A 16,130-nucleotide genomic window follows, 5' to 3' on the forward strand; every position below is an offset into this window, starting at 1 on the left:
ACATGGCTTACAGTACTATGGGTTGACATCCTACAGTACTATGGGTACATGGCTTACAGTACTATGGGTTTACATCTTCCAGTACTATGGGTACAGATCTTACAGTAGTACTAGTATGGGTACAGATCTTACAGTACTATGGGTTTACACCTTACAACTATGGGTTTTCATCCTACAGCAGTATGGGTACAGATCTGACAATTATATGGGTTTACATCTTACAACTATGGGTTTTCATCCTACAGTACTATGGGTTTTCATCCTACAGTACTATGGGACTTCATCCTACAGTACTATGGTGACAGAGCTTACAATACTATGGGTTTACATCTTCCAGTACTATGGGTACAGATCATACAGTAGTACTAGTATGGGAACAGATCTTTCATCCTACATTTCTATGGGTACATGGCTTACAGTACTATGGGTGCATGGCTTACAGTACTATGGGTACAGATCATACAGTAGTACTAGTATGGGTACAGATATTTCATCCTACATTTCTATGGGTACATGGCTTACAGTACTATGGGTACATGGCTTACAGTACTATGGGTTTATATCTGACAGTACTATGGGTACAGAGCTTACAGTACTATGATTTTACAGCTGACGTGACTGAAGAACTTTTTCACATTGTTTTAATTTAGGAGTTCTGAAATATCCTTAGTGTACAGGGAGATCTGTAATAAGCATTAAATTACCTCATAAATAATTTTCTATATTTACAGTATTATATGTCAACCCGTTGGACCCTTGCTTCATGATCTCACAGTAAGTGTTCAACTAGGGCTGAACAAGATGAGTGATCCTCATTAAGTTTTCAGGAAGCATCATTGATATTCATTAAAGATATTCATCAAAACGTTTACAAGCTTGGGAGGGCAGAATATATCTTCATCGCAATGAGGGAAGAATAAATAATTCTGTTGAGTAAGTTTTCTTGTCAATTAACTAACAAATAAAAGACTTTTCCACTACAGGAAAGAAGCAGGTCCTAAGGTATAATGGGAAACTCACTCTTTCTGAAATTGATTGTTGGTTCCACGATGGTCGAGATCATGGCAGAGACAGCCCACCATCAGTGCCAGCCTCTCCCTGTCAGTGAACACATTGTCCATCTGTCCCTTCTATAAAGGAAACAGCAAATAGAATATAACAAATTTGACTGAATTGAAGTTTTTTCATATGAATAAGTCATGAATTGCAAACTTGTTTGAGATCCTCTTTGTTGCTGATGCATAAATTTGCAATTTATTGTGCTGATTCTATACACTGTAAAGCCAACAGCAAAATGATCTTTACAGATAATTTACTCACTACTAAAATCTTAAGAAAATGTCTTAAGATGTGCTTTCTGTCTGTAAAGGGAGATCTTAATTACTGATATTAAATCATATCTGCATTCCGCTACAGTGATTATCTTGCTCTGTTAGCTTTAAGCCAAACAAATTTGAAAAGTAGAACAAGGGACATAACTCTACCTACCTTGAGCATACAAAACATTGTTTGTGCCACGTTGAATGCATGCCTCCAATTGTGATATGTAACATTTCTGTAATTTTTCTTCACGCTCATCAGCCATCGACATAAAACCTACAAAAATATGTATATACCATCAGTCATCGACAGAAAACCTACAATATGTACATACCATCAGTCATCGACATAAAACCTACAGCATGTATATACCATCAGCCATTGACATAAAACCTACAACATGTAAATACCATCAGCCATCGACATATAACCTACAATATGTATATACCATCAGCCCTCGACATAAAACCTACAATATGCACATACCATCAGCCATCGACAGAAAACCTACAATATGTATATACCATCAGTCATCTACATAAAACCTACAATATGCACATACCATCAGCCATCGACATAAAACCTGCAATATGTATATCCCATCAGTCATCGACATAAAACCTACAAAAAATATGTATATACCATAAGTCATCGACAGAAAACCTACAATATGTATATACCATCAGCCATCGACATAAAACCTACAATATGTAAAAACCATCAGTCATCGACATAAAACCTACAATATGTACATACCATCAACCATCGACATAAAACCTACAATATGTATATCCCATCAGCCATCAACATAAAACCTACAATATGTATATCCCATCAGCCATCAACATAAAACCTACAATATGTACATACAATCAGTCATCGACATAAAACCTACAATATGCACATACCATCAGCCATCGACAAAAATCCTACAATATGTATATACCATCAGTCATCGACATAAAACCTACAACATGTATATACCATCAGCCATCGACATAAAACCGACAATATGTACATACCATCAGTCATCGACATAAAACCTACAATATGTACATACCATCAACCATCGACATAAAATCTACAATATGTATATACCATCAACCATCAATATAAAAACTGCAACACTGACAAGGCAACACAAATAAAACGAATCAGCTTATGTTCATACCAGTTACATCAGAATCTACTGTGGGAATTTGTGCAGTATTTATGAGATTTGTCTAAATTATCCAGATTACTGAAAACATGGTGGCCCTTGGTAATTCTCTATAAACTTCTAACTCTTTGTACTATTTCAAAATGATTTGGTGTCATATATTTTTTTATTTACATGTTTCACCTAATAAATATCCTCTCTAGCATTCACATCTTAATTAATTTGAACATTGACTTTGAGAAAACAATCTCTCAGTGATGTTTTCCTATACACAATGTATACGCTCAGTGCTATAAATGATTTTCACCCCGATTTCCTTTTGGCCTTAGAGCTTCTTTCTATTCAAAGTAAGGGTAAACAGCATGCTGGGACAGATATTGTAATACATAACAATCATTACCAACTTCTGAGGGCCATATGGCAGTTTCTGAACCAGCCAATCACTCTAACAAGGTGTGCTAAGTTCAGCGCGATAAATTTATTTTTAATAGAAATGACGGAGTAATACAAACGTATCAACTGATGGCAAAAAAAGTTCAACCGTTGAACGCAACAGAATACGGCTCTCATACATACTGTGACCTTACAGTACACTAAATTGGCCCAAAGCCTGGTCATTACGGGGAAATAGTTACCAAGTGGAATTAACTAAGAATAATGAGGGAAAAATCAATAGCTGTGTAGAAAGTTTAAGGAATATGACACATTTCTCTGGGAAACTAAACAGTTTGTCCAGGTCACTGAACCAATATTTGCATACTATAAATATTTACAATAAAAGCTCGGTGTTAGTATCTACTGGAAGCAAAGTTTGTATACATACAAACACCTGAAAGCACTTTGTTTGCAGACAACCAAAACTATTTATAGCAGTTTGTCAACTAAATACATATACCAGCTACATAAAATGTATACACCATTATTTTTGTGTGAAAATGCAGTTTTGACATTGTCTTTATATACCCCTGGTGTTGTTATGTGATTAGAAATGTTCATTGTCCTGTAATGATGGGCTGATGATCAGATATTTAGAGTTAATGACTAGAAATACCCAACTGATCCAAATAATCAATTATTCTGTTTTATTATCAATCGTTAGTTATGCCTGTGTGGTACTCCGAATGTGTATGAGAAGTATTTCCTGTGGGTTTTATCAGTTATTTTGCACTACATACCAATTCTAGACATTAATTCTGCTATAAAATTACATTTCTCCCATAACCACTATTCCCCAACTCCAGAAGTACTGGATAAACATACAATTGATTTTTAGATTATTAAATGACACTCAGTAAACTTTATATCCTAATACAATTTGAAAATTAACTAACTCAAGTTACTAGGTAACAGGACAACCAACCAGTGTTCAAAGCAAATAAACAGGCGATTAACGGCATTGTTGCGGCTAACAGATCTTAACTGATGATAGGTCATCTATTTTCAACTAATGTTCTGTCACCACTGATAAGTCAAAATCTTGAAAATGACACTGAATAAAGTATAAGGATCCTGTCTCTACCACAACTGTCTATAATGCCAAGACTGTACACAGTATCACTATATGGTAAAAGTGTTATTAACTTTGATTTGTAATAATCATGGATCATGGGACATGGCAGGTAGAAGACTGGTGCACCTTTTAGTGACATTCATCGCTGATGCGGTACTATAATTACAGAGGTTAGCCTTAAGAACACTCAAAATTGATTATAATTGAAAATTTCACCAAGAATACCAAAATACTTGAAATATTGTCAAATAGATTTGTGTATACATTTACCAGGTATGTCTATAACTTAACAAAGTCATACAAATTTTGATAGAAAGAAGTTTCACAACCTGTGGCTGTAGTTTATCATGATTATTTTACTCTTTTAAGTTAATTGCCAAATTGTGAAAAAAAATCCATTAAAATTCCTTTTCTTTTTAAAATTCAAAATAAGCTTCATATTTTTAAATTTACTTGATACTGTTAACTCATTCACCCCTACATTTTTAAACTGGACTTGCCCAGTATTTGATTTGGGAGGGTTCAAATGTGACTGAAGAGGTGAATGGTATCATGTTATAATCTACCTAGGTGTAAAATTGGTAGCTAGGTACAATGTATAATTAACTATATCACTTGATAAAACCACTGGCTAACCTAGTGCTGTGATGTTTTGTGGTGTCATACTGACCTCATAATTGATTCGGAAACGCTCCACAAGGTTTAAGTCAAGGAACATTCTGATGCTGGCCCTCAGAGTGTCATCATCATCCAGCCCAAAGTCACTGAATGTGTAGTCGAGTAAGTTGAAGTCATTAGCCAGGGGGATGGTCAGTGTCTGGGAGCGAAATATACAATTCATCAATAAACAAGTCTATTTATGTCACCAACAGTGCAGACCACAATAGAAATAAAATTCATCATTGTACCAGTGTGATATGTCATCAACGGCATGGTCTACAGGAGATACACAACTTATAGTGTAGTTATAAAGGGAGATGAGGTAAGTGATGACAGAAAGGGTAAAGAATGACAGAAAGGGTAAGGAATGACAGAAAGGGTAAGGATGACAGAAAGGTGACAGAAAGGGTAAGGAATGACAGAAAGAGTAAGGATGACAGAAAGGGTAAGGAATGACAAAAAGGTGACAGAAAGAGTAAGGAATGACAGAAAGGGTAAGGATGACAGAAAGGTGACAGAAAGGGTAAGGAATGACAGAAAGAGTAAGGATGACAGAAAGGGTAAGGAATGACAGAAAGGGCAAGGGATGCCAGAAAGGGGAAGGAATGACAAAAAGGGGAAGGAATGACAGAAAGGGTAAGGATGACAGAAAGGTGACAGAAAGGGTAAGGAATGACAGAAAGAGTAAGGATGACAGAAAGGGTAAGGAATGACATAAAGGGTAAGGGTGACAGAAAGGGTAAGGAATGACAGAAAGAGTAAGGATGACAGAAAGGGTAAGGAATGACATAAAGGGGAAGGATGACAGAAAGGGTAAGGAATGACAAAAAGGTGACAGAAAGGGTAAGGAATGACAGAAAGAGTAAGGATGACAGAAAGGGTAAGGAATGACAAAAAGGGTAAGGGACGACAAAAAGGTGACAGAAAGGGTAAGGAATGACATAAAGGGTAAGGAATGACATAAAGGGTAAGGATCACAGAAAGGGTAAGGAATGACAGAAAGGGTAAGTGATGACAGAAAGGGTAAGGAATGACAAAAAGGGAAAGGAATGACAGAAAGGGTAAGGAATGACAGAAAGGGGAAGGGATGACAGAAAGGGTAAGGAATGACAAAAAGGTGACAGAAAGAGTAAGGAATGACAGAAAGGGTAAGGATGACAGAAAGGTTAAGGGATGACAGAAAGGGTAAGGATGACAGAAAGGGTAAGGGATGACAGAAAGGGTAAGGGATGACAGAAAGGGAAAGGATGACAGAAAGGGTAAGGAATGACAGAAAAAGGGTAAGGAATGACAAAAAGGGTAAGGATGACAGAAAGGGTAAGGAAGACAGAAAGGGGAAGGAATGACAAAAAGGGGAAGGGATGACAAAAAGGTGACAGAAAGGGTAAGGAATGACAGAAAGAGTAAGGATGACAGAAAGGGTAAGGAATGACATAAAGGGGAAGGATGACAGAAAGGGTAAGGAATGACAGAAAGGGAAAGGGATGACAGAAAGGGTAAGGATGACAGAAAGGGGAAGGATGACAGAAAGGGTAAGGAATGACAGAAAAAGGAATGACAGAAAGGGTAAGGATGACAGAAAGGGCAAGGAATGACAAAAAGGGGAAGGGATGACAAAAAGGTGACAGAAAGGGTAAGGAATGACAGAAAGAGTAAGGATGACAGAAAGGGTAAGGAATGACATAAAGGGTACGGATGACAGAAAGGGTAAGGAATGACAAAAAGGTGACAGAAAGGGTAAGGAATGACAGAAAGGGTAAGGGATGACAGAAAGGGTAAGGAATGACAAAAAGGGTAAGGAATGACAGAAAGGGTAAGGATTACAGAAAGGGTAAGGATGACAGAAGGGGTAAGGAATGACAGAAAGGGTAAGGAATGACAGAAAGGTTAAGGATTAAAGAAAGGGTAAGGATGACAGAAAGGGTAAGGGATGACAGAAAGGGCAAGGATGACAGAAAGGTGACAGAAATGGTAAGGAATGACAGAAAGGGGAAGGAATGACAGAAAGGGTAAGGGATGACAGAAAGGGGAAGGAATGACAGAAAGGGTAAGGGATGACAGAAAGGGTAAGGAATGACAAAAAGGGAAAGGAATGACAGAAAGGGTAAGGATTAAAGAAAGGGTAAGGATGACAGAAAGGGTAAGGATGACAGAAAGGTGACAGAAATGGTAAGGAATGACAGAAAGGGTAAGGAATGACAGAAAGGGTAAGGATGACAGAAAGGGTAAGGAATGACAGAAAGGGTAAGGAATGACAGAAAGGGTAAGGATTAAAGAAAGGGTAAGGATGACAGAAAGGGTAAGGATGACAGAAAGGGTAAGGAATGACAGAAAGGGTAAGGATGACAGAAAGGTGACAGAAAAGGTAAGGAATTACAGAAAGGGTAAGGAATGACAGAAAGGGTAAGGAATGACAGAAAGGGTAAGGAATGTTATAAAGGGTAAGGAATGACAGGAAAGGGTAAGGAATGACAGGAAAGGGTAAGGAATGACAGAAAGGGTAAGGAATGACATAAAGGGTAAGGAATGACAGAAAGGGTAAGGAATGACAGAAAGGGTAAGGAATGACAGAAAGGGTAAGGAATGACGGAAAGGGTAAGGAATGACAGGAAAGGTAAGGAATGACAGAAAGGGTAAGGAATAACAGGAAAGGTAAGAAATGGAAAAAATATGTTTTGTAACTGTTGTAACAGCTAATATAAGGTCATATGAAGATGGATGACTAAGGACACACTGCTGAAAAGAAACAGCAGTCAAGTGAGAAAAAAGAAAAACACTGGCCCCAAGTGTTGTAACGAGCCGAACAGATGGGTCGGTCGGGGTGCAGTGGATAGCGCACTCCCCTTCCATGAAGTTGTCGGGGTCTGATTCCCCAATTGCAAATGAAAAGGTATGAGGTCATCTGCCCGACCACGACGGTTTTCTCCAGGTATTCTGGTTTCCTCTTTCATCAAGACCCCATTTGCACTACCATCCAGGCCAACCAGAGTGATGTATTTAAGTTGATAGAACTTGTTTCGTTATTGTTGTAATATAGATAAAAAAAAAAATAACAGCAGGTGAGAAGGAGGGTAAGGAAACACGTACACTGTCAGATTGAATTGTACAAAAATGTAACCAATCTTCAATAATGAATAACATTTCACACAAACACATTTTCTACATGTCAGATTGAATTGTACAAAAATGTAACAAATCTTCAATAATGAATAACATTTCACACAAACAGATTATGAAATCAATATTCAACATATGAGATTTTCATTTTTTCTCAGAGAAAGCAAGGTATAACAATGGTAGGCATGTGACCGTAAATGAAGCTTTGATAAGTCCTCGTTATACATACCACATTTACATAAACCCATGCCTGAGTGAGTCTGGCACTGCATCAAAGTCAAGTTTTATTTGTATCTGCCTACAAAGGAACCCCAGGTAAGAAGCAGGGTGTTAATCCTTACTAAAGAACAAGGGTTTTATTGAATCCATCAGCAGGATATGCAAGCTTGGTCAGGCCAGAGTATAGGACATCTAAGGCAAGTAATCGGCTTTCAGCCAATTCAAATCACAGCTGAAACTAATGGCGTTGTGAGCAGGAACTCTCGTCACCATATTACACTTGCCTGTCCTAATCAATTGCCTTTTTGTGTGATTGTCAGTGATATTGGTACTAGATTAATGATTTCTGACCACAAATAACCAAGGCCTAGGATACCTGTGAAAGACATGTCTAACTGTCTGATCTACTCAAGTGGTGTCACAGTACCACTGTTGGTCTGACTTCACAGTACCAATGTAGGTCTGACTTCACAGTACCAATGTAGGTCTGACTTCACAGTACCAATGTAGGTCTGACNATAACCAAGGCCTAGGATACCTGTGAAAGACATGTCTAACTGTCTGATCTACTCAAGTGTCGTACCACTGGTGTCACAGTACCAATGTAGGTCTGACTTCACAGTACCAATGTAGGTCTGACTTCACAGTACCAATGTAGGTCTGACTTCACAGTACCACTGTAGGTCTGACTTCACAGTACCACTGTAGGTCTGACTTCACATTACCACTGTAGGTCTGACTTCACAGTACCAATGTAGGTCTGACTTCACAGTACCACTGTAGGTCTGACCTCACAGTATAGGCTGACCTGGCAGGAGGTTCTGGCCTGGTATGGTCTAACAGTTACTTTTTGTGGGTCTGATTCTCCGATCTGGTCTGGTAGAGTCTAACAGTATTACTGCTGGGTCTGATAGGCTGACTAGGCCTAGTCTCACAGTTACAAGTACTGGGTCTAAATAAAATAGCTGGTCTAGCCGGTCATGATCTAACAGCACCGATACTGGTCTGTCATGGAATCTAGACAAAGATGACAGGCTACATACATATCAGACAAAAAGTTGAAGCCGGGGTCCCTAAAGTCAAAATGAATGTTCCTGTGTTAAGGCTGTGTGTAATCCTCTGACAATAAACACAGCTTACGGTTCATCTGGAGACAAATCAATCGTAGTCTACAGACCTGTTCTGTCAAAGGAACTGTCAGTGACACGCATCTTCTCATTTATTTGTACATATCAAATTATTACAAATGTGTAAACTTACTTCTACAGTAGCATATCATCATTGTAACTGATGAATGTATGATGCCTAGTGGGGTCTGACCTGATCACTACAATCCAATTGTCAGAGAAGTGAGACAGATATGTTCCCTGTGCAGACAAGATGGAGGAGATCCAGGGGGGGATCTGTAATTACTACAGTACTCCATATCTCACCCCTACTACTGGTCGTGGCAATCGTACATAACATAGACAAGAAGCTGAGAAGATAGAAAGACAAATCTGCTACACACGCCACCAACATTAAGGAAATGGGGCTTTATCAGAGTTCCAGGACAACCTTTGTAGCAGCATCACAGTGCTGAAAATTCCTTTCCATCCTGTGCCAATGATCCCTGCTGTGCCAGTATTGATTACCAAAAAAGTGAAATACCTCAGTAGATTGGGGCAATTATCTCAACAACTATGTCTGTTTCAACTGTTAAAACTTCAAGATGTCTCATTGAATAAGAAAACTCTAACAAAAGCGTAAGGCCAAAAGGCTCTGACTGAAAAATATCCGACATCTGTGAACATTCCTATCCCCAGCTGTAGCAGGGTATACTTAACACAGTGAACAGGGTATACTTAACCACAGTGACCAGGGTATACTTAACCACAGCCACCAAGGTATACTTAACCACAGTGACCAGGGTTTACTTAACCACAGTGACCAGGGTATACTTAACCACGGGGACCAGGGTATACTTAACCACAGGGACCAGGGTATACTTAACCACGGGGACCAGGGTTTACTTAACCACAATGACCAGGGTTTACTTAACCACAGTGACCAGGGTATACTTAACCACGGGGACCAGGGTATACTTAACCACAGTGACCAGGGTATACTTAACCACAGTGACCAGGGTATACTTAACCACAGGGACCAGGGTATACTTAACCACAGTGACCAGGGTATACTTAACCACAGTGACCAGGGTATACTTAACCACGGGGACCAGGGTTTACTTAACCACAATGACCAGGGTATACTTAACCACAGCCACCAGGGTATACTTAACCACAGGGACCAGGGTATACTTAACCACAGTGACCAGGGTATACTTAACCTCAGTGACCAGGGTATACATAACCACAGTGACCAGGGTATACTTAACCACGGGGACCAGGGTTTACTTAACCACAGTGACCAGGGTATACTTAACCTCAGTGACCAGGGTATACATAACCACAGTGACCAGGGTATACTTAACCACAGCCACCAGGGTATACTTACCCACAGTGACCAGGGTATACTTAACCACAGTGACGAGGGTATACTTAACCACAGTGACCAGGGTATCCTTAACCACAGTGACCAGGGTATACTTAACCACAGCCACCAGGGTATACTTACCCACAGTGACCAGGGTATACTTAACCACAGTGACGAGGGTATACTTAACCACAGTGACCAGGGTATACGTAACCACGGGGACCAGGGTATACTTAACCACGGGGACCAGGGTATACTTAACCTCAGTGACCAGGGTATACATAACCACAGTGACCAGTGTATACTTAACCACAGCCACCAGGGTATACTTAACCACAGTGACCAGGGTATACTTAACCACGGGGACCAGGGTATACTTAACCACAGTGACAATGAATCACTGGGCAATCCTGGAAACTTTCCCCAATTTCAACGTAATAAAATTCAATTTTTTAGATAAAATTTCTGCCAATTTCATATCAATACCTGATAGAATTACAAGTAGCACAAGCTGACTTGGAATGGTTCAGATATTTTTGTAGAAATAGCTATTCTGATAATTCGCATTGAATCTATTTTTTCCTTGGAACCATTTCATTTAAAAAAAAAAAGAATTGAATAATGGAAGGCTTTTTGCTAGAGTCAATCCCCTTTGGCTGAGTGAAGCCTGCCATGTGGCTGAGCAGGTTTTCACTAAAATTGGATTACCTTCAACATCCAGTGGGCCACCATAACATTAAATGGAATTGGCACAGAGAACAGAATGGGAAGTATTCAAATCGTGATAAAGTGGGGTTTTTTATTTTGAATTTACCATATATCAATAACATTGTCAGCAAAAATAGACACGCTGATGCATTTCACTACAATGAAGACATTTCAAAAGACAGTTTTGAAAACTGTAAATAGCACCATGGGAAAATGTCTTCCAAAGCACAAAAGGAACATGTCTTCCAAAATGAATATAAATGGCTGCCAAATTGCTTTAGAAATTCAAGAGGTGAAAGAAAATTTGCATCTCAGTAATGTTTGCTGATGATACTGAACATTTTTAACAAATTCACCCTCCCCAAGGCTGTATTTCAAGTACAAATAGTTCAAATAACATCAGAACAATTACAGTGTTATCTTGAATTACCCTAGATGGTATTACCATGACATATATTACCATTTCGTTAGCGACATCATGAAGTATGACATCATAAAGCATGCTACTATTTAGCATGTTGCCAGGTTAGCACCAAGTATGTCATCATAAAATACATTTGTAGGATTAAGGATATACCATTTGGGAGGAGGTGGGGCTATGGGCATACCATTTGGGAGGAGGTGGGGCTATGGGCATACCATTTGGAAGGGGGTGGAGCTATGGACATACCATTTGGGAGGGGGTGGGGCAATCGACCTACCATTTGGAAGGGGGTGGAGCTATGGACATACCATTTTGGAGGGGGTGGGGCAATCGACCTACCATTTGGAAGGGGGTGGAGCTATGGACATACCATTTGGGAGGGGGTGGGGCTATGGGCATACCATTTGGGAGGGGTGGGGCTATGGACATACCATTTGGGAGGGGGTGGGGTTATGGATCAACCATTTGGGAGGGGTTGGGGCTATGGATATACCATTTGGGAGGGGGTGGGGCAATGGACCTAGCATTTGGAAGGGGGTGGGGCTATGGACATACCATTTGGGAGGGGATGGGGTTATGGACATATTGTTTGGGTTGGGGTGGGGCTATGGACATACCATTTGGGAGGGGATGGGGTTATGGACATATTGTTTGGGGTGGGGTGGGGCTATGGACGTACCATTTGGGAGGAGGTGGAGCTATGGACATACCATTTGGGAGGGGTGGGGCTATGGACATACCATTTGGGAGGGGATGGGGCTATGGACATACCATTTGGGAGGGGGTGGGGCTATGGACATACCAACCTTGAGTTTGTTAGCCTCGTCTGCTGGTACAGTTGCGTGGTAGGAGAGACACTCGAGGGCGATCCTCCGCTTGGCCATTGCCCTGATTGCTGTCTCATACATCTGAGTATTGTTGATCCCCATTCCACAGAAAATCGCAAACGCCTACAAATCAACAAATATTTATAACTGACAGAGGGAAGGGGTAAATAACAATAAAGAAGACATTCCTGATTTTTTTAAGGGTGCTCTTGTTTGGTATTCAATTTGCAATCATTGTCATATTTCCATGACAATTACCGGGTAAATTCAAAATGTACATATCTCACTTAGTATATATGAGTTGTAGTAAGATCCTATTTCAAACAAGTACACTTCACATTTCTAACTTGTATTCATGCTTCACATTTCTAACATGTACAATACACATATCTAACATGTACAATACACATGTCTTACTTGTACAATACACATTTCTAACATGTACAATACACAATCTAACATGTACAATACACATTTCTTACATGTACAATACACATTTCTAACATGTACAATACACATTTCGAACTTGTATTTATGCTTCTCATTTCTAACATGTACAATACACATTTCTAACATGTACAATACACATTTCTAACTTGTACAATACACATTTCTAACATGTACAATACACATTTCTAACTTGTACAATACACATTTCTAACATGTACAATACACATTTCTAACTTGTACAATACACATTTCTAACATGTACAATACACATTTCTAACTTGTACAATACACATTTCTAACATGTACAATACACATTTCTAACTTGTACAATACACATTTCTAACATGTACAATACACATTTCTAACTTGTACAATACACATTTCTAACATGTACAATACACATTTCTAACTTGTACAATACACATTTCTAACATGTACAATACACATTTCTAACTTGTACAATACACATTTCTAACATGTACAATACACATTTCTAACTTGTACAATACACATTTCTAACATGTACAATACACATTTCTAACTTGTACAATACACATTTCTAACATGTACAATACACATTTCTAACTTGTACAATACACATTTCTAACATGTACAATACACATTTCTAACTTGTACAATACACATTTCTAACATGTACAATACACATTTCTAACTTGTACAATACACATTTCTAACATGTACAATACACATTTCTAACTTGTACAATACACATTTCTAACAAGTCAATACACATTTCTAACTTGTACAATACACATTTCTAACAAGTCAATACACATTTCGTATTTTTCTGACAAGTACCCTTCATATTTCTAATATGGTAAGTACACTTTAACTTCATATTTCTAACAAGTCATCTCACACTCCATATTACTGTCAAGTACATTTCACATTTCTAAAATGAAAATGATATACATGTATGTATTGATATTGTATTTTGCACTGACACAAATAGCACAAATAGCAAGAAAGGGCCTTGAGATAGATGTTGACTGTGGACGTCTTAACATTAATTCATCAATAAATTAGAAAAACTCACTTCAAATAGATTTTCATCGTTTTTGTTGAAGGCAGTGGCATCCAGTTTATTGGTCAACTGGGCTACTCCGATAACACGGTTACTGGAATTCTTGATTGGCATGCATAATATGGATTTCGTTACAAAGCTGCTCTCTTCGTCTGCCTGAAAATACATACATCAGATTTTACTACCACTGGGGTTCTTCTGAAGGAGGCTGATAGACAATGGTTTACATTAAATATTACTGTGTAAATGAAATGAACCAGCCGCCTGATAAATATAAAAACAGAAAGCTATTTATAGCTATACAAGGTTACAATACCTTCCTAGTGTTACTAGAACACAGTCCACCTGTATAAAATAGACACAATGTTGTCTTATATTCATTAACAATAAAAGATTATCAGGATGAAATAAATTGAAAATTATGAAACTTACAACATTTTTTTTTTTTGGAGAGCTATGAATATCTAACCTTTGTGTAAAAACGCTTGTCCTTCGAAGCATCAGGAATATTGAGTGTCTGGAAAAAAGTTTGAAGTATTTGACTACAGTCATGGTTTTCACAATGATACATTAAACACTGAATTTTTTAAGTGATCTGGTTTATAACAGGTATTTGTCAAGTGTCTGTCTTTAGCGGTTTTTACTAGGAGATTCTGATAATGTTAATTCAATTTAAGGTTATACTTTCAAATCACGAACAATAAATGGTCTAGCAATACACAGTTACAAATTGCATGCAAATACTTTACAGTAGATTGTTTTAGATTGATTGTCGATAATTGAAGTAATGTGAGTTAGCCTGAACAAGATTGATTATATTTGTTTATTTATAGCACATCAGTAATCTTCTCTGCGTAATCACTGTCTCAGCACAATATGATGTGAGGCTCGATCAGTGCTTCAATCTCTGAGCAGTACAGGCTGGTCAGATACACCCTACTGAAGGTTGACCAACAGAGGTCTGGTCAGATATACCCTACTGAAGGTTGATTAATATAGGACTGGTCAGATATACCCTACTGAAGGCTGACCAATAGAAGTCTGGACAAATATACCCTACTGAAGGTCGATCAATATAGGACTGGTCAGATACACCCTACTTAAGGTTAACCAATACAGGACTGGTCAGATATACCCTAGGGGGGGTTGACAAACAGAAGTCTGGTCAGATATTACCTACTGAAGGTTGACCTACAGAGGTCTGGTCAGATACACCCTACTGAAGGTTAACCAATACAGGACTGGTCCGATATACCCTACTGAAGGTTTACCAACAGAGGTCTGGTCAGATACACCCTACTGAAGGTGGACAAACAGAAGTCTGGAGAGATATACCCTACTGAATGTTGACCAACAGAGGTCTCGTCAGATATACCCTACTTAAGGTTGACCAACAGAGGTCTGGGCAGATATACCCTACTGAGGTTGACCAACAGAGGTCTCGTCAGATATACCCTACTTAAGGTTGACCAACAGAGGGCTGGTCAGATACACCCTACTTAAGGTTAACCAATACAGGACTGGTCCGATATACCCTACTGAAGGTTTACCAACAGAGGTCTGGTCAGATATCCCCTGCTGAAGGTTGACCAATAGAAGCCTGGTCAGATATACCCTAGGGGGGGTTGACAAACAGAAGTCTGGTCACATATACCCTACTGAAGGCTGACCAATAGAAGTCTGGTCAGATACACCCTACTGACGGCTGACCAATATAGGACCGGTCAGATACACCCTACTGAAGGTCGATCAATATAGGACTGGTCAGATACACCCTACTTAAGGTTAACCAATACAGGACTGGTCCGATATACCCTACTGAAGATTGACATACAGAAGTCTGGTCAGATACACCCTACTTAAGGTTAACCAATACAGGACTGGTCAGATATACCCTAGGGGGGGTTGACAAACAGAAGTCGGGTCAGATATACCCTACGGAAGGTTGACCAATAGAAGTCTGGTCAGATATACCCTACTGAAGGTTGATCAATATAGGGCTGGTCAGATACACCCTACTGACGGTTGACCAATATAGGACCGGTCAGATACACCCTACTGAAGGTTGACTAATACAGGACTGGTCAGATACACCCTACTGAAGGTTAACCAATACAGGACTGGTCAGATACACCCTACTGAAGGTTGACTAATATAGGACCGGTCAGATACACCCTACTGAAGGTTGACCAATACAGGACTGGTCAGATACACTC

The 16,130-nt window shown here is 39.0% G+C and overlaps 1 protein-coding gene across 2 annotated transcripts in view; it reads right to left on the minus strand.

Moving 5' to 3' along the window:
- Positions 1-16,130, minus strand: part of LOC110447521 (dual 3',5'-cyclic-AMP and -GMP phosphodiesterase 11-like) — a 92,668-nt gene that overhangs the window by 7,678 nt on the left and 68,860 nt on the right. For both annotated transcript variants that reach the window (XM_021493287.1, XM_021493286.1), the window contains 6 exons: positions 14,384-14,431; positions 13,927-14,070; positions 12,399-12,542; positions 4,660-4,806; positions 1,489-1,596; positions 1,021-1,130 (listed from right to left, as the gene is read on the minus strand). In XM_021493287.1, the coding sequence (XP_021348962.1) occupies positions 1,021-1,130; positions 1,489-1,596; positions 4,660-4,806; positions 12,399-12,542; positions 13,927-14,070; positions 14,384-14,431 (701 nt within the window). The remainder of the gene's footprint in view (positions 1-1,020; positions 1,131-1,488; positions 1,597-4,659; positions 4,807-12,398; positions 12,543-13,926; positions 14,071-14,383; positions 14,432-16,130) is intronic.

The sequence above is a fragment of the Mizuhopecten yessoensis genome, unplaced genomic scaffold (assembly GCF_002113885.1).
Source record: "Mizuhopecten yessoensis strain PY_sf001 unplaced genomic scaffold, ASM211388v2 scaffold3453, whole genome shotgun sequence".
Classification (NCBI taxonomy): domain Eukaryota; kingdom Metazoa; phylum Mollusca; class Bivalvia; order Pectinida; family Pectinidae; genus Mizuhopecten; species Mizuhopecten yessoensis.